The sequence below is a fragment of the Brassica rapa genome, chromosome A07 (genome assembly GCF_000309985.2).
Source record: "Brassica rapa cultivar Chiifu-401-42 chromosome A07, CAAS_Brap_v3.01, whole genome shotgun sequence".
Lineage (NCBI taxonomy): Eukaryota > Viridiplantae > Streptophyta > Magnoliopsida > Brassicales > Brassicaceae > Brassica > Brassica rapa.
This window is the reverse complement of record NC_024801.2, coordinates 24416597-24434565: the sequence shown is the minus strand read 5'-3', so window position 1 is coordinate 24434565 and position 17969 is coordinate 24416597. Positions and strand designations below refer to the sequence as shown.

The 17969-nt window shown below is 33.5% G+C and overlaps 4 protein-coding genes and 1 pseudogene across 8 annotated transcripts; all 5 read right to left on the bottom strand.

Moving 5' to 3' along the window:
• Positions 1–474: 474 nt before the first annotated feature.
• Positions 475–7052, bottom strand: LOC103831348 (methyltransferase-like protein 7A). Of its 2 annotated transcripts, XM_009107249.2 has the most exons (7): positions 6779–7035; positions 6490–6586; positions 6177–6398; positions 6007–6103; positions 5873–5935; positions 5414–5775; positions 475–3730 (listed from the first exon to the last, which is right to left on the bottom strand). In XM_009107249.2, the coding sequence occupies exons 1-6, from the start codon at positions 6793–6795 to the stop codon at positions 5576–5578; spliced, it is 696 nt and encodes a 231-aa protein (XP_009105497.1). In that variant the 5' UTR covers positions 6796–7035; the 3' UTR covers positions 475–3730; positions 5414–5575. The 2 variants fall into 2 exon arrangements, with proteins under 2 accessions (XP_009105497.1, XP_033130269.1); XM_033274378.1 differs by lacking the exon at positions 475–3730 and having other exon boundaries at positions 5283–5775; positions 5864–5941; positions 6779–7052.
• A 20-nt stretch (positions 7053–7072) lies between these two features.
• Positions 7073–7660, bottom strand: LOC117126862 (annotated as a pseudogene).
• On the bottom strand, positions 7073–11684 carry LOC103831347 (DNA (cytosine-5)-methyltransferase DRM1). Of its 4 annotated transcripts, none has more exons than XR_004449011.1 (13): positions 11309–11684; positions 10945–10997; positions 10773–10850; positions 10585–10678; positions 10447–10496; positions 10265–10364; positions 10132–10178; positions 9936–10046; positions 9748–9844; positions 9524–9621; positions 8721–9404; positions 7803–8641; positions 7073–7718 (listed from the first exon to the last, which is right to left on the bottom strand). XR_004449011.1 is itself a non-coding variant. In XM_033274332.1 (13 exons), the coding sequence occupies exons 3-13, from the start codon at positions 10945–10947 to the stop codon at positions 8204–8206; spliced, it is 1800 nt and encodes a 599-aa protein (XP_033130223.1). In that variant the 5' UTR covers positions 10948–10997; positions 11309–11405; positions 11536–11684; the 3' UTR covers positions 8053–8203. The 4 variants fall into 4 exon arrangements, 3 of the variants coding, with proteins under 3 accessions (XP_033130223.1, XP_033130224.1, XP_033130225.1); XM_033274332.1 differs by lacking the exon at positions 7073–7718 and having other exon boundaries at positions 8053–8641; positions 11309–11405; positions 11536–11684; XM_033274333.1 differs by lacking the exon at positions 7073–7718 and having other exon boundaries at positions 8053–8641; positions 10945–11000.
• Positions 11685–11930: 246 nt separating this feature from the next.
• On the bottom strand, positions 11931–13684 carry LOC103831346. The gene is made up of 7 exons (XM_009107247.3): positions 13505–13684; positions 13063–13184; positions 12933–12995; positions 12788–12835; positions 12570–12623; positions 12406–12469; positions 11931–12300 (listed from the first exon to the last, which is right to left on the bottom strand). The coding sequence occupies exons 2-7, from the start codon at positions 13180–13182 to the stop codon at positions 12179–12181; spliced, it is 471 nt and encodes a 156-aa protein (XP_009105495.1). The 5' UTR covers positions 13183–13184; positions 13505–13684; the 3' UTR covers positions 11931–12178.
• Positions 13685–15280: 1596 nt separating this feature from the next.
• LOC103831345 (cytochrome P450 704B1) lies at positions 15281–17864 on the bottom strand. Its single transcript, XM_009107246.3, has 6 exons — positions 17557–17864; positions 17264–17479; positions 16458–16757; positions 15992–16378; positions 15712–15912; positions 15281–15620 (listed from the first exon to the last, which is right to left on the bottom strand). Exons 1-6 carry the CDS (start codon positions 17830–17832, stop codon positions 15441–15443), a joined length of 1560 nt encoding a protein of 519 aa, XP_009105494.1. The 5' UTR covers positions 17833–17864; the 3' UTR covers positions 15281–15440.
• Between the last annotated feature and the right edge of the window lie 105 nt (positions 17865–17969).

The following is a 17969-nucleotide window of genomic DNA, read 5'->3' as shown; positions in this document are numbered from 1 at the left end:
GCAAGTCTTTCCCTTTATTATTGATTTTGTGCGAACCCCCCCACTCTCCAGAGTTTTCATTAATATTATACAGAGCGTTAAAGAAACAAACAAATTTATATGATACTAAGTGGAGTGTCCACATGCAAGGTACTAATACAATTTATAAACTAAAACAAACGTATAATCTATTACTCTCTGTAAACTATTTGTATGGCAATTGCATATGTATGTATAATAATTTAATAATATAGATGTATCATATGACAGAGATTTCACCAAATATCAAAATTGATTACAATATTTGTAGAGATATTTTTTATTGTTTATGAAGATTATATTATATTGTTACAAAAAAAAGATTATATTATATTGATTAAATGTGTTGTTGAATAGTTATTTCAAATGTAATTATCAATCAATAAAAATAAAATTCTAAAAACGAGAAAGAATTATTTTAATTGTTCTAAGTGAATTTAATTCTTCTTGTTTTTAATGTTTTTAATATTTTTATTATTGTTATCAATTATTCATTATTATTATTTGATGTAAATCTGTTTTAAATATTTATAAAAACAAAATAAGATTTTAATATGTAGTGAATGATTATATATAATTAATTAGTCAAAATATTCGTAGTAAATTATATTTATACTGTTATACAGTTAAGTTATATTAATACTTTTATACAGTTAATCTGATCAATCTTTATAAATCATTAATGAAGTAAAATTATTTTTATAGGTAAAAAAGAATTTTATAAATAAAAAAATATGCCATTAATGAATCATTAGCGAAGTAAAATTGTTATTGAAGTAAAATTATTTTATAAATTATAATGCATGTTTTGTATTGTTATTATATGATATTAGATAAATAATATAGAAAACATATGTTAAATAATTTATGCAGGACATTGAAAATAATTGGACCAATAAGCCAATTGATCGTTCAGTATGATTCTCGTGTCATTTGTAATCGTCATGGCCGTGCCTACTGTGCCTACTGTGTTTCCAAAGAGGCAATTAACTCAGCTTCTACTTTATAAATAAAAATTTGCGGACCCCACTTCTGTGAGTTTTCTTTTGAATGTTTGTGATCAGTTTATATCGTAGATGAGCGCTTGTAGATTTCGTATTTTCATCTGTTACTAATACATCTAACCACTTTTCAACCAATAAAAAATATATTAAAATATAAAATTAATATAAATAATATCAATGAAACTGAAACAGAAGTAAGCACGATATGTCAAAAAAATAAAAAAATTGGACAAGCCAACCACTCGTTTCAATATAATGCAGAGCAAAACGTTTTTTTTATAGTCTTTCTAAACTACTTTTTGTAAATTGATCATCTTTATTTGTATTAATAAAAATACAGTCTGTCAGAAAAGGCCACGTGTTTGTATTATTTGGGCATTGATATGTGTGGCATCAATCATGTGTTTCCAGAAGATCGAGAAAGATAACATAAAAAAACTATAGGTATCCTAACAGTGTAACACCAAAACTGTGAGTGTGAGTGAATCCACTAAGGATATGATTACATCAGCGGTACATAATACAAATATGATACGAGATAACTGTATTTCTTGTGTTATGCCAAGCAAATGTGATCCAAATGAAATAAGCTCCGGATGATAAAAGAAGATCACACGATACGGATCAAGCGGATCGAAAAACTTTGTTATATAGATCAGATATCAATATAAACATTAAGTATTATGCTCTATAAAGATATATATCAAGTGCAATAATAAGAAACTGAATTTGGATCAAAGAGATCATATCCATGTGACATAAAGTATATCATCCATTATTATTATTTTTGAACTCTCGTCGTATTATAAGTTTTCTAGACAAAGAGTTTCGAAACAATGTAAACTAGAAAAACAAATATAAAAAAGAGATACACCAATAGAAATCTAAAGTAAACTAATACATATTTATTTGCGTATGGATGATTAAAGATTTTTCATAAAATTTTAATATTTTCTTTTGAAATAGTTGAATCTCAAAAAAGATAATTTTCGTATAAATCCAAAAATATCGCGCTTACTGAATTGAAAACGATTGTCACTCTCTTTGTAATACTCCAGTAGGAGTCACCGAGATAAGACAATTCTTTCTATTGCTATATTGATAATAACAGAGTCAAAAGATTACCGTTCCATAGAATTTCATGCTGTTTTTTGAAGTAACCATAGTTTGCAGCAAGAACTCCATCACTCTCAAATAAAGAACCATCAACGATTTAAGACTCGTCGCCACGATCCGCAGTAGATTTGTCAATTACTTTTTCTAAACAGTTCAACGATTTCATCATGTATGCTATTCTTAAAATTACATGTCTAACTAAAATAGTAAGATAATATTATTTAAAATAATCTATAATTTTATATATAAATTATTTAAAACTTATAAATATTTGAAAGAAAAATATAGATCAATTTATTTATTTGGAAATATTTAAATCGGTGCATATGCTCGAAAGAATCACATAGTATATATGTAATGATCACACAAGTAAGTACGCAACATAACTAAACGGTTAACTAACAAAAAATAAGTGAATGTCGGCCATTTTAAAATAAAGTTCGGATTAAGACCGCGAGTCTTCTGCGTCATGTAAACTTATTGGACCTGCCAACTACTCGTTACAATATGATTTCAAATGTCATTGTAAAACATCTTTATTTGAGTATAATCAATATTTTGTGAGTGTAATGTGTCGATAAATTACGCATTTACAAGAGATCAATAAGTAAAGAACTTTCCATTATTTTTGAAAAAGGAAAAACTTTCCATTATAGTATGAATTCATTACATTAAGAGGCATTTATTAACTCTTCATAACATCAAGAGACATTTTGCAAAAGAGAAGCACACTGGATTTGTTTATGCCAAAAGTGACATAAATATTTTGTTTTCGTTGACGAGCATTAATAGAAAAGTAATAGAGATATAACTAGTTATGGTAGTGGTAGTTGTGTGGAGTTGATTAGTGCATGAATATGTGGTGTTTAAAGATGGCTGTCAGTTTCAAAAAAAGAAGAAGATGGCTGTCGTATTTCACGAAATGAAGATGGCTGTCGGATTTCACAGTTGCGAAGTTGATTTTTGTTTTTGTGGATGCTCTCTTGGTAAAAGTGGATAAGTTATCGGTTGGAGGGTTATGATGTAATTCCACTGAATCAGTTAATAATGACATCAAAACAATAAGAGAAGCTTAATAAGAACATTAATAGCAATGTTTTGAAATCCGACCCGGACGACTTACCGGATCACCGTGTTATTGGGTCGATCGCGAGCGAACCGCGGGTTAGTAAATTAAATAATTTTATTATATAATAATATATTAGGTATGAAAATAAAAATAGAAAAACTAAAATAATTATTTTCTGAATATTTTTAAAACATAAAATAATAGTTTGATATGTACATATTTTATGTTTCAAAAATATTTAAAAAATATTTAACTTTAGTTTCTATATTTTTATTTTCATTTGGCATACAAAATATCAAAAAATAGTTTAAACTATTTAATTTATTTAACAAGTTAAGAGTTATGGCATCTAACAAAAATATCAAGACTTAAAATTCATAATATTTAAATGTTTAATGTGAATAGTACAATTAAACTTAAAATCTGAATAAACCAAAAGTAAAACATCATTGTAATAAATTGTCGATAACAAAAATAAAACTAAAACCTAACATAAATTTAGAATACAAAACATATTCTAAAAGCATAGTTAAAAACTAAAAAAAAAATATAGATTATCAATTGGTTCAACCAGTGATTCAACTGGTAACTGGATTTTGGGTTTTAGTGGATTTTTGCGGATTTATTGATTTTTAAATATTGAGTTTTTCGCAAAACTTAAACTAGATTTATCCTGAATCACCGGGTTTACCAATTCAACTGCAGGTCCGGATTTCAAAACACTGATTGATAGTAACTATGTGAACAAGTTTTTGGAGACCAAGTCATGTGTAAAGAAAGTAGCATTAAACATGTTCTTATGAATGAGTGAGTTTGTGTTGGACTGGTTAGTGTAAATCTCATCAATTTTACTCTTTTTCTTATTATCTTTCGTCTCTTCAAGTTTTAAGCAACCATTAACCTAAAAACAATTTTTTTTTTATGTTCTTTCGTAGCAGAGATGGGATCTTTGAATTCATCAACATAACTGTGAAAATTGATTACATCCACCTCTAATACAAAAGTTCCACCGTCGACTCCACCTATTACTACTCTACCCAAAGAAAAATTACCGGAGAAAAGTCAGCTAGTAGTGATGTCGCTAGATCAATAGCAGAAGTCACTAGCTTCAGGGTTGGCTCAACACTGTTAAGGGTCTTAGGAAAAAAAAAATTTCTCTAAAATTTATATACAGATAATATTCAAAACATTTTTAAAATTTAATCACTAATATTTTATATATTTTATAATAAAAATAAAACTATATATATATCAAATAATTTTGGACCCCTTTCAATTTTATTTATTATATTTATAATTTTTTATATATAAAAATATAAATTTAAAAAAAAATTGATCCCCTTAATTATTATTATACAGAGAGACAGAGGCTTAGACCCGAAATGGTCGCACCGCTTGTCCCCTGATGAGCTGGCCCTGACTGGCTTCACCTGCAAGGTCAATGAAATCATAAGTGGCAGAGTATAAAAGACCAAAGTGAATGTGAGATTGGAGCGTGCAATGGCGGTGATAATCTAGAGATTCATAGTTTCTCTACTAAAAGAATTATGAGCAGTCCATGACAAAATAATTTCATAGGATTTAACAAAGGGGGAGAGAAAAAGATAGAAACAAAGAAAGAGAAAAGAGAAAAACGTGGAATAGCGGCCTGAAAAAAAAAGCAGTAGATAATTGTTACTCCTTCCGTTTTTTATATATATGACGTTTTAGAGGAATTTTTTTGTTCCAAATTATTTGACGTTTTCAATTTTTTATGTAAAATTTATTACTAATTAATGCTAGATGACCAATGATATTATAGTTTCTATTTTATTATTGGTTAAATTGTGGTTAGGTAAACAATTAATGATGTTTTTTATTTAGAAATTAAATGTTTCTTAATCTATGTGCACAATCTTAAAGCGTCATATATAAAAAAAACGGAGGGAGTAATAGGTTTGGGCATTCGGGAACTTAAAAACAACTTTTGAAGTAATATTTTGTACTAAAAGAGCCACAAAAGAACCAACCCTGTATCCTACCACTAAGACCATGTTAACATGGTTTCCTATGAGGGTTTTTTAGTGTAATTAGAAAAAAAAAAAAAGGTTTTAACTAAAGAATGTATCCTAAATAAGAGGTAGAAGAAATGTCTTTTATAATACATGTATCTAAGAACCTAATTAGGGTCTCCCCCATTAATGATGTTCTAATGTTCTACATTGATGACTTGTTGTCTTATAAAGAAATTTCATTAAAATTGGCATCTGTCTCTCTCTTTAATGAAACAAACAACACTCAGTAACAACATCAAACATAGCTTTCTCAGAGTTCAAAACCCGTCTACAGCCTCGCACATTTGAGCAGAGCTGATACTTGATGTATAGTCTTACTTGTAAGCTACTCCATAGATATGAGGTCTTGTTACCCACGGGAAACTATACATCGACACCGTCTCTATTTGGGCACCACCGCTGAAACCAGCTTCCAAGATGCACTCTCTCGTGTTTCTTGTCAAATGGCATCCATCTGCTAATATCTGCTGCAATGGATCCAACAGTTTCTGCAAACGCCTGAAGAGAGATCCATCTGCAACCACAAAATAATTTAGGTTCTCATGCAATTTGATACACTCAATTTTACACCTCTCTCTCTCTCTCTTTATGTATGTACATACTTAATGTACCTTCTGCTGCAACATGTTCTAAGAAGATGAAACGCCCTCCTGGTCTCAGCACTCGCTTGATTTCTGAAATTACCATAAAAAGGGTTAAGTTAGAGATATCAGCAATGATGCTTTTATGAGTAGGAAGAAAGTACCATTGAGTGTTTGAGTGACGTCGGAAACAGTACATAGAACAAGTGTTGCAACGACTGCATCCACAGAACCATCTTCTAATGGTATAGCCTCTCCTACCTAGTGACAGAATCAGAGAAGTAACATCAGAATCAGCGTGTATGATGCAGACAGATAGTTAAGCAATACTTACTCCTTGCATGAATCTAAAGTTTTTAGGATTCAATCCTGCTCTCACAGCGGCTTTGCGTGCATACTTCTTCATTTTAGGATTTGGATCCAACCCAAGAAGAGTTACATTCACATTACGAGCGGCGAAGTATCTCATATTAGGACCTGTCCCAATACCAATCTCCAACACCTTCTCATCTTTTGTAGTCAGTTCATCGAACACTTTATTCTTGAAGTTTTCAATCTTTGCCAAAGAAGAAAAAGGAACATAGGAAAAAATCAAATATGTAGAATGATGCAAAACTCAGAGCTAGTAAGAAGACAGACAAACAAACCTCATCCCAATAAGACTGCATCGTTGAGTTCAAAAGGCAAGAGTTAAGCCTTCTAATGTACCTCCGGCCTCTGCGGATGATGTGCTCCTGGAACATCCTGAATGTACATACCAAACTCTTATATATCAATTCTGTACATGAACCCACTCAGATCAATAACTCAACTTCCATATGTGATAATATTGTCCTTAGGCTTATTTCTATTTCTTCTCCTAATCTATTTGGGATCTACAGAGATTTTCATAAGTTATTTCATAGTAGCTTAATGATCTGAGAAAAGAATACGTACCTTTGAACAAAAAGCATTGTGAAGAAGCTGTGTAGTATCAGTAGAAGGAAGAGGCAGAGGAGGAGTAAACTCAAGTAAGATGAGTCTCCTGGGTCTGAGAAGGAACATGGTCTCTTTAAGCTTCACCTAACGGTAGGAACAAAGTTGCATACTTTGGGAAAGGTCAAGTCAATAAGGAAACAACAAAGAAAAGAGGAGTTGGCCAAAAGAGAAGAAAAACAAAAACAAAAAAAAAAGGAAGCCTTCAAGTTGACGCTATTGGTTAAGAAAGTATTGGAGTTGACATTTGGAAGCCTTGTTTTGTTTGAGTAAAAGACGTCATCGCTTTTGTCATAACTCACAATGAATCTAATTTTATCTTTTAATGAAAATCTTCAACTTCGTGTCTAATCAAAGGTTGTTAATAAAAGACAAATCAACATACTGGTTTAGTATGGTTTGAAGCTGCAACATACAAGTCTCATGCAAAAAAAAAAAAGTCATCTACACAAGAGACACTCTACCTTCTCATTCTTGTGGTTTTGCGGCGAACCGCCTCTAGAATCCGGCAGTAGTCATAGAACAGTGATGACTGGTCTCCTTCAAGTCCGCTCCTACTAACCCATTAGCTCCAGCTAGATTGTTACAGGGGCTACCGCCTATAACAAGGTCAAACCCACCATACTGGTCCATAAGTCTCTCTATCTTTTGATCGTCTAGTTCGTCAACATCTGTAAACTCGATCAGAACGCCCCTTTGATTTGTCTGCTCCCAAAAACTCCTGAATATGTTCTTGTTCACTTCAGAAATCTCAACGGATACAACTAGCTTCATAGGAATCTGGAGGCGGTGAAGTGTCACTTCTCCACCGCCTATCCCTGTGAAGAGTGATCGACAAGAGGTTTATGCCTTTTGGGTACAAAGGTCTAAGTACATACAAGTGATAGGCAACAGTATCAACCTAAATGAAAAGAAAACAAGCTTAGACAAGAGACTTTATAACCAAACCTGAACTAACAAGAGACTTTGTCATAAAACTATATACCTGAAATGAGTTGCCTAGAGACTTGTAGCGATCCCTTCTGCTTTTCACCAATGAGAACATATTTTTCACAATGGTGTCCGTCGGAATGTGGCGTGTTTTTTTTGTAGTGAAAAGACACATACAGATATAACAGATACAACAGGAATCTACTTTGATCGGTTATTGTAAATCTTTAACTTCATATTGTTAATAAAAGACAAATCAACAACAATAGAGATGGCCAACTTTATGGCGTGAAAGGAGCTCTAGCAAGTGAAAGAAAAACCTTAAAGTTTAGTATGGTTAAAAATAAAGTATTCTTGATATCTTAGAGAGGCACAAAAAAAAAGCTGCATGCAACATACAAGTTTGAACGCAACTCATGCAAAAAAAAAAGTGATCTACACTACACAAGAGATATTCTACCTCCTCATTCTTGAGGCTTTGCTGCGAACAGCCTCTAGAATCCGGCAGTAGTCATAGAACAGTGATGACTGGTCTCCTTCAAGTCCAGTCCTACTAACCCTATTAGCTCCAGCTAGATTGTTACAGGGGCTACCGCCTATAACAAGGTCAAACCCTCCGTACTGGTCCATAAGTCCCTCTATCTTATGGTCGTCAAGCTCTTCAACATCTCTAAACTCTATCAGATCACCCCTTTGATTTGTCTGCTCCCAAAAACTCCGGAATATGTTCCTGTTGACTTCTGATATCTCAACAGACACAACTAGCTTCATTGGTATTTGAAGACGGTGAAGTGCTACTTCTCCACCGCCTATGCCAGTGAAGAGTGACAAGACGTTTATGCCTTTTGGGTACAATGGCTTAAGTACAGACAAGTGATAGGCAACAGTATCAACCTAAAGGACAAAAAAAAAAAAACAAGTTTAGACCAAGATACTTGAACTGACCCAAGATCCTCAAGTCATATAATTATACCTGAAATGAGTTGCCTAGAGACTTGTAGCGATCCTTTCTGCTTATACCACGAGTATGATTATTTGGGAAACCTAGAAGCCTTTCCATCTCGTATGGTTCCAGAGGGGCAGCTTTGTTCTTACCAACCCAAACCAGGTTCCATTTTTTGCATTGATCTACTACATCTTTCTGCACAGCTGGATCCCTTTCATGTTTTTCAAGACGCTTGCGTATTTTGTTTGTGAGCTGAGCACTGGCGATGCAAGTCAACACACAGTTCAACTTCGTTCTTTTATCCCAAGCAGGCCACCATTTCTTGGTCAAAGGAAACTCTTCTTGTATGGTATAATGTGGTGTGGGTTGTATCTCAAATCTGTTCTTGATTGGAAGGTTGTGAATGTAACCTCTCTTCCTCGCAGCAGCACAAAAGTACAAGGAGTCCACAAATTCGGGTTTGATGTCATACAGATGACTAGACATCTTGGCCCAAACACCTTTGGGTGTCATTGCAACATTCTCGTAGTAAAAATAGGGCGGACCACGAGCAATACTAGGGATTGGGACTGGCCTCTCAGTTATAATTCCAGGTTCCTTAGGTACACCAAATCCAATCATTGGATTTGGTAGACGGATGAGCTCGTCATCACTGGCAATATCAGTGTTCAGCCTTCTCCTTCTTGGTGGTGGCTCATTAATTCTTAGCTGCTTCACGCAGAATCAAAAGGTCAATTAAAAGGATGAAAAACAACCTAGTATAGTAACATCGTCAAAGAACATAAATTAATGGGTGTCTTAAGTTCTTCAAGAGGACTTAGACTTACTACCTCTTGTTCATCAGGAGCTGCCCAAAACTCATCTAGTTGCCGTGCCATTTGAGCAGCAAAAATGAAGTCAACAACCTCTGCCAAACTTGCAATTTCTCCTGAAAAGTTTGAGAAGATACATGAATAAGTTGCAAGGACACTGATTGCATCTATGAGAGAAATACATGTCTAAATGCATAAAAAGAAAAATTATGTATCACAGAAATAAATTAGCAAGAGGTTACCACATCTCTCTAGAGCTATAGAAGCCTCTTTCCTTGGATAGCCCATTTTGATCAAATCTTGCAATCTACCATCTCCATGAAAAGAGTTTAACTCATTCTGTTAATAGAAAAATAAGACAATGTTATACAGTATCTACAAATGTAAAATGAGAAACGCATCGAAACTCGAACAGTGTGTATATATATACCTCTTCATCTGAGGATGATAGACCTGAGTAAAGATTGGTGTCATCATTATCATCTGATAAGTAGTTATTGTTGATGTCCTCATTTTCTGTTTCATGCATTTTCTCTGCCTCCTACAAAACAGCAACAAGCCTTCAATAGGTGACACATTATGTGCATTTATATGTCAAAGATACAAGAATCAGAGTATCTACTTACTGCATAACTCAGAAGTGCATTTGTTATCTCCTCAAGATTTTTTTCTCCTACATATTATCAAAGACAGTTTCAAGATACCACACTGAAGTTTCCCAATTCCTTGGAAAAAAGAGAGTAAGAGACATGTCATTACCATGTTCTTGTATAGCTTTGATCACTAATTCCTCGGAGAAACCCATACCAATGAGCTCGTCTATGACCTTAGATTTAGATGAGCTAGCTTCAGAGCTTGTCTACACACAAAAAAAAAACATAGAATGGAATCAAAGTAAAGAAACGAAATAAACATAAAGTATTCACAAAGAAGAAACTTACAGAAAGCTTGAAGAGAGTTTCAAGAATCATCATAGGTTCTGGATTTTCTCCTGCAGGTTATTAACATTTCACTGATTAACAGGCAACATAAACGCATAACTAAGATAACACACAAGAATAAATAAATAGAATTCTAACCGCCGGTTTCTTCAATCGCTCTACCGATCATTTCCATCGAGAATCCCATCTCAATAAACTTAGCAACCGTCTCATCCATATGAAGTATGTTTCTCTAATGTCATACACAAAAATATTCTTGTTAAGGAGTTTTTTTCTTTAGAATTCAGAAACAAGGTTGAATTGAGACTTTGGATTATATAATTTACAGGGGACGATTGGAAGTTATCAATTTCATCATCTGTATTCCAATTTACATCATCGTCATCATCAGCAGAATGTTTTGCCTGAAGAAAACATGGAAACTTTTTTTTTTATCATTTCCATACCATATCAAGAGTTACAACCTATATATGAGAGATTATTCAGGTGTAACATTACCATTTTCTGCAATAAATTTAATGTACGTAGCCTTCACCCAATAAACAACAAACCTGCTAAATCAACATCATATTGTAAGTTTTGGGATATAAACAATGGTCTTTTTGTCTCTAGATTCTCTAAGAGGAACTTTTTTTTTGTGCGACTCTCTAAGAGGAACTTAATTAGTAGTTTCTATATTGAAATCCTAATCATACATGCAACATAGCTGCATGGAGCAGGAGCAATGGTCTCTTTGTCTCTAGACTTTCTACTACCCATAAGCGACAACAAGACTCTCCGAATCCAAAGGGAGAATGAAAAAAAAAAAAACAGATGGAGATTCTGTTCACATGGTTGCATGGCAGCGAGAGGAATCTCTTACCGGAATGTTCGCCTGAGGAGAGGAGCCGATCATCAGCACACCGACACTCCGTAAATGATAAATCACTTCAAACCCACTCACTCACCCACCGTTAAAACTTGTACAAATTTGGTAGTAACACGTCAGTCACTCGGTTGAGTAAAATGCCAAGTAAACATTAGTTGGCAACCTCTCTACAATAGCTTATTATGCCACGTTCACATTTATAAAAAAAAAAGTAATCTTACATAATAGTGAGATCGACATTTGGCCGGTGCTACACGAAATGCATCTTTGAGTCAGCACCTTTGACCACAAGGCAACAGACGTGAAAGGGGAGGACAAAGGGAACTTCATGGAAGGCGAGTCTTCTATGTCTTAGAACTAATGTTTGTTCTATAAGCTCCCTTCTTCATGGAAGGCGAGTCTTCTATGTGTTTAGAACTAATGTTTGTTCTATAAGCTCCATTTTAATGGTGGTAACATCCAAAAGTTACTTTAGAAAGGTCAAGTCAAGAAGGAAACAACGTCATCAATTCATGGTGTTAGAGTTGACTTTCCATTTCCGTCGTTTTTAAAGCCTTCTCTAAGATGTCATATCCTCTTTTGTCATAACTTACTTGATTGGGTAAAGATGACAAGATTGGATCATCAAAAGCAAACCATTTGCAAATCGTCCAAATAGACGTTTCAAACAACTACTAGGTTTTGTATGGTGATACAGATTTGCTGAAACCCAAGTATGAAATATAATGTAAAGAGAGAGAGAGAGAGAGAGAGAGAGAGAGAGACTCGATATTACTACAACCACTGCAAAGTAAAGCTGGTCGCTTATTCTTCAGTAAATTGACTTCTGATGTTGCTCCTCAAAGAGATTTATATATGTTTTGTTCATGACTTGATGTTGTCTTTGGTGTCAGCAGCATCTATGCCTCCATCATCCTTGGCATTGTCAACAGCTGATGCGCTAGCTTGTTGGTCATCGATAGGTTCGTTGGTGTCAGCCTCAGCGTCTGATTTTCACGAGATGCATTGAATGAGTTAGAGTTGATATATGTCACACTGAATCAAGTAAACACGGTTCTGACTTAAGTTCATTTATCTAAAAAAAATGTCACCTTCAGTGTTGTCGCCTGAAGATAAAGCCATCCGTCTCGCTCTTGGTTGCTGGTGCGGGGTTGGCTGTTGCGTGAACAGATAGATGTTAACGTCAAAGAGACAAAACAAAGAAACAAGTGGAGAATACACAGAACAAGAAAAAGCGAGCTTTCAACTTTTTTACCTGCAGTTTTGGTCGGAGAGCTTCCAAAGGCCCTTTAGGCTTTTGTCCTTTTTGCTGATTAAAAATGGCAAATTCAAATTGTTAGCTTCTTTCAATGCTTTGCATTACTTACTTTAAGAGCTCTTTTGTAAATTGCACACGACATTACAAAGAGACGGTAAAAGATTCAAAAAAAAAAAAATAGTCACAAAGGTTGTTAGTAAGTATGGAAGAATCACCTTGCCTAATGCCCAATCAGCTGAGTCAAAAAACGCGCGCTCATGGTCCTTAAATGAAACATGATTAGAATTAGCTTTTTCTAGAATGGATTATAGTATAAAATTATTTAGTTTTTATGTCACAACGGTGAAAAACAAAGCTAACCTTGGATATCAAAGGAATCTTCTTTGGCAACAATCCTCCATACTTTTTCTTGATCGCATTTTCCTAATACCAAATAAAGAATGAAATACAGAGAATAACGATATCATAAATATGATCTCAAAGTGATTACCTCACTCTCACGTGATGGCTCCTTATGAATCTCCGTTTCACCTGAAACCTTCTTGTTATCATTTTGTTCAACAGGAGGAGGAGTATCACCAACAAGCTCCTTTCCCTTGCCGTCTTCCATAACTGGAATTACAATAAATAATTAAATCTTACTACAGTAAAAATCACTTTTGTCACTTTTGATCTAAGGAGTCAACAGAAACATTCCACAGTCGAGAACGCAAACACATATACTGTTTATATCGTTATCACTACAAAACTCAAAACACTAGTACTGATTATAATTTATTTATTTTTTAAAAAAATCCACTCTTTTTTCAATGCGAAGCCTATCAAGATCTTGATAACAACACTACTCTTGACACAGCCATACTCTTGACACAGGAGCAGCCGCGCATAATCAAAACAGAAAGAATAAAAAGTTTCAATCGGAAAGAGATTACCGAAAAGGTGGATGAGGAACGCCGGTTAACCGTGAAGAGATTCCGACGAGAACCGGGGTTAGATCGGATCTTGTTTAGTATGTGAGCTCCACGTTCCACGATGTTGATGGCGATGCCTCAACTTAACGCAGCATTTTATTCTCTCAGGACACGGTTTGGGCCTTCATGGGCCGAATATTCCAATAATAATATCAAGAGTCAAATATACAATAAATCATTTTTGTTCACTTATATGGAAGTGATATATATACTTTACATATTTGGTTTAACTGCATTTGGTATATGATCTAACTCAGTATTATTTACATAGAAACAAATTTTTTTTAATGGAAATATACCTACTGGTTAAGATTTAAAGGGTGTCATTGCAAGAATTATAATGGCTGATATGGAAGTGATATATTTATACATATTTGGTTTGACTGCATTTGATATATGATAACTCAATATTTACATAATTTTTTTTAAATAAATAAATTTGGTACATGATCTCTTATATATTAAAGGATAAACATTATAATAAATATGTTCATACTAAATTAGACACATGTCACGTGTAGAAGCATTGTAATAAATATGTTAACACTAAAATAGACACATGTCACATGTTGAGAGTTTCTCAGTCAAACTCTACATAAATATGTTCACACTGTGTACTTTACGTTTTTATTAATATAAAACTCACATGCATGGTTCTTCTTTACGTTATTTTTACTGTTTACGAATAAATCTGGACGAATTATTCATAAATTTTGATTCGATTCGTTATCTATTTTGATTCGAACCAAAAAATCTGGATATCCGTTACTCTACGAAACAAATCAAATACTAAAATGCAATATCCGTACAAAAATAAAGCAAATCACAAATATCAATATTTATAACAACAAATATCCAATTTGATCTGTTATATGCATATATATACACATATATTTAAAGAATTATATATAAGTTATATATTATAGTTTATATAAAGTTTACAATATTTTTGTTTTTAAATAATTTCATTTTAAGAATTTTATTTTTCATGTATTATTTTGAGAAAAAAAATATCATTTAATATTAATTAACAATATCTTTATATATTTATCAACCATCTTTATATACTTTTACATACACATACATGTGCACATTTACGTGAACACCTTATAACTAAGCATTTACCACAACTAAAATATCTAATTTTTTTTTAAGTTAAAATATTCTTTTTCTTAATGCTTCTTTCACTATCGATCAAATTGTAATAAAATGATTTGTTTTAATAATTTTTTTTAAAACTATTATCCGTTTAGAAACTATATATGAAACCATTGGTTCGACATCACGAATATCTAAGATTCATAACATGAAAACAAACAAATAATAATAATTTTTGATTATCACATGAAAAAAAAAACAAAAACATCGAACATTTTAACTGAACAAACTAAATAAATATTAATTTAAAATGATAGTTATATTTTAGGAGATTAAAAACAAAAAAACAACGTAAACCGAACCGATATCCAGATTAAACAGATTAATGTCTTCTTATTAAAAATAACGAAACTAATGATCACATTCCGTGCAAAGCGCGAGTTATTACCTAGTTGTTTTGTTAAACTCTTTACCATAGTTTGATCTTGGCATGATCTGTTCAATTTGATAGAGATAGATAAGTTTTTGGAATATTTTTTCATAATTCTCGTAATCTTAAGCATAACCAAAAATAATTAATTTATTAGCAAGTTTATATTAATCAGAACTTAAGATTTTTATTGAAAAGAAGTAATCTTAGAACATGAAACTTTAAATTATATATTCACTTGGACAATTGATATATTCTTTGATAGTTTAAGAGCAAAATGTTTAAAAAAGATTTGTGTATCTTATCTTCTTGTATCATTTCCACACTGGATTAGACTTTCTCTTTATTGTTCTCTCTTTTTGTTTTTGTCTATGAACGTCTGGATACAGTAACTTTCAAACCATGCGCCATAGATAGAATTGTCATCATCCGGTACTTGACAGGATGATTTGGTACCAAATGGAACTTATAAAATCTGCAAAGAATTGCCATCGCCATCTTCATTTGTAGATAAGCTGAATCCTTTCCCAAGCATATCCTAGGTCCAGCCTGCATGATCACTCACACAAACTCACATTTCTTAATGTTGACATTTTTCATAATCCATATAAAAAATTAGTATGTGTTTGTTAGCTTATACCTGAAATGCTGTGAACTTGAATGGGGAAGCGTTCTGAAACATCCCATCTTTAAGCCATCTCTCGGGTTTAAACGTGGCTGCATCTGATCCCCAGTTGTATTCCATACGACCCATTGAGTAAGGAACATATGTTACCATACCTCCTGCTTTTACTTTTGTTCCATTAGGCAATATATCATCTTCTAACACTCCTTTTGGATCCTACAATGTTTTAAAATATTTAAGTTGTAAGTCCCACTTGTTTCCCAATTTTTTTATGGATTAATGGTGTGATATATACCTGAGGAACTGCTGGGTAGAGACGAAGTGTTTCTGTTACCACAGCATGTAAGTAATGTAATTTTCCTAAAGAATCATAACTCAACATTCCTGCAAACTGTGTTACCCTCTCGTTGAAGGACTTGAAGTCCTCTGTATCGTATTGACGCAACGGTGTGTTTGTCTCTTCGGCCTTTTCTCTTTCGAGTTCTTGTAGCTCTGAGCAAAGCTTCTCGGCCACATGTTCATTCATCATTATCATATATATAGCCCAAGTGAGAGTTGTTGCTGTTGTATCTCTTCCAGCAATAACAAAGTTGAGGACTATATCTCTTAGGCTTTTCTCAGTTGATTTGCTATCAGGATCGTCGCTGATCTCAATAAACCTCGAGAGTATATCATGCTTCATCTAGTACATTTTGAGAAAAAAATGTTACTACGTGACAAGTGCATGCATATACATTTGAGTTCTAACATTATTTTTTTACCTTAATGTTGTTGGAAGGAGATTTTTGTGCCTCTAATATCTCTGTTTTCCTTCTTCTTATCATTGAATATGTGAAATCATCGACTACTTTTATGCTCTTGCCAAGTAATGCCTCAGATCCTATGTTAAGGTACTTTTTCATCTTCCAAAGAGGGTCTATGAAACGAAGTGTTACGATTATATTTGCGGTATCGAAAGCCTTAGCAAAGCGATTCTCTGGTAGATCTGGAGCCAATGTTCCTATCTCCACACCAAATCCCACTTTACATATGGAGTCTAGAGTCATTCTCATCAACAGTTCCTGCAGCCAAAAATATCAAGAAAAGGATTTAAAAGAAGAGAACATACGACATGTTCATAGATATGACTAGGACTGGTTCTGGACACAACCACATGAAACATTCGTCTTGACTTCTAAATTTTGTAGAATTATTATACAAGTGACGAGTGACCTCCAAATTGTTGAAATATTTTCTTATTAAGATTAACCTAAAAATGTTTATGACCCATAAATTCCTCAACGGTATAGAAACTTAAATAGGTATCTAAAAGTCATAATAAGAATATTTTTTATTTAATTAGATTATTGAATTAAATTTTTAATAATAACAGAAATTTAGCTAATAATATAATGACATTTGGCAAGGTAGTTTCTAATGTGGTTCCTAAAATTTGTATGCAGGGATACTCTCTGGCAATCTCTCTTTCTCTTTTGCCATATTTTTTTTTTTAAGTTTAGAAACTGGTGCTCATCTCACCGATGGACATGCTTTAGATATGATCTTGAATATAATGGGTGGATTGTACCTGCATGTCTACTTGTTGGTCTTTGAAAGAAGCTTGACAAAGGATGGAGAAGAGCTTGAGGCTATACTCTTTAAACACTACAGTACTGAAGTCTCTGAGATTCTTGGAAGCAAACTCGAAACTCGCGGTTTTCCTCTGTTTCCTCCAGAGCTCTCCATCTGAATTGAAGATCCCATCTCCCAACAAAACTTCCATATAGGAGTGGTACGTCTCTCCCTTATTTCACACAAAAAAAAAACATAAATGAAAATGACAATAACACTTACACATTAGTAAAAGAGTTTGTTTCTCACCTTTGGGTAGTTGGAGAAGTTGGTTTTGAGGACGTGTTCTACATTGATGGGATCTGCTATGTATGTATAAGTGGTGAAGGGCATAGGAACCACTACGGTTCTTGAGTCGTAAAGATACTCAACGAGCCAGTCGTGCATTCGGTCAAAGTTAGTCAACTGCTCAATGGCTGCTCCGACCAAAGGCCATGTCTTGGGACCTCTCTTGTTCCTCTGTCCCCATCGGTGCAAGAAGATCCATGATGTGAGCATGCAAGCTAGAACGATCCACATAGACATTTTTTTGTTCGCCTCTTTCAATCTGAAAATTAAGGACTAAAGAGTTTTTATATCTCTATCTTGTTTGTTTGGTGGTCAGCCAAAGCATGTGAGCAATCTACTACGTAGCTACTGATCTTTTTTTTGCTGCCTTCTTT

What these genes read in the sequence shown, in the direction of transcription:
- LOC103831348 (XM_033274378.1), bottom strand. An exon ending in TGCAGTCTTATTGGGATGAG is followed by an intron (nt 6,399 to 6,489) that starts GTTTGTTTGTCT and finishes TCTTTGGCAAAG; the next exon opens with ATTGAAAACTTCAAGAATAA. An exon ending in TGCAGCAGAAGGTACATTAA is followed by an intron (nt 5,776 to 5,863) that starts GTATGTACATAC and finishes TTGTGGTTGCAG; the next exon opens with ATGGATCTCTCTTCAGGCGT.
- LOC103831347 (XM_033274333.1), bottom strand. An exon ending in AGCGATTGAAGAAACCGGCG is followed by an intron (nt 10,497 to 10,584) that starts GTTAGAATTCTA and finishes AATAACCTGCAG; the next exon opens with GAGAAAATCCAGAACCTATG. An exon ending in AAACTCTCTTCAAGCTTTCT is followed by an intron (nt 10,365 to 10,446) that starts GTAAGTTTCTTC and finishes TTTTGTGTGTAG; the next exon opens with ACAAGCTCTGAAGCTAGCTC.
- LOC103831346 (XM_009107247.3), bottom strand. Translation starts at nt 13,182, where the DNA reads ATGGAAGACGGCAAGGGAAAGGAGCTTGTTGGTGATACTCCTCCTCCT. An exon ending in AGCCATCACGTGAGAGTGAG is followed by an intron (nt 12,996 to 13,062) that starts GTAATCACTTTG and finishes ATTTGGTATTAG; the next exon opens with GAAAATGCGATCAAGAAAAA. An exon ending in AGATTCCTTTGATATCCAAG is followed by an intron (nt 12,836 to 12,932) that starts GTTAGCTTTGTT and finishes GTTTCATTTAAG; the next exon opens with GACCATGAGCGCGCGTTTTT.
- LOC103831345 (XM_009107246.3), bottom strand. Translation starts at nt 17,832, where the DNA reads ATGTCTATGTGGATCGTTCTAGCTTGCATGCTCACATCATGGATCTTC. An exon ending in ACTTCTCCAACTACCCAAAG is followed by an intron (nt 17,480 to 17,556) that starts GTGAGAAACAAA and finishes GTGTGAAATAAG; the next exon opens with GGAGAGACGTACCACTCCTA. An exon ending in ACCAACAAGTAGACATGCAG is followed by an intron (nt 16,758 to 17,263) that starts GTACAATCCACC and finishes TTTTGGCTGCAG; the next exon opens with GAACTGTTGATGAGAATGAC.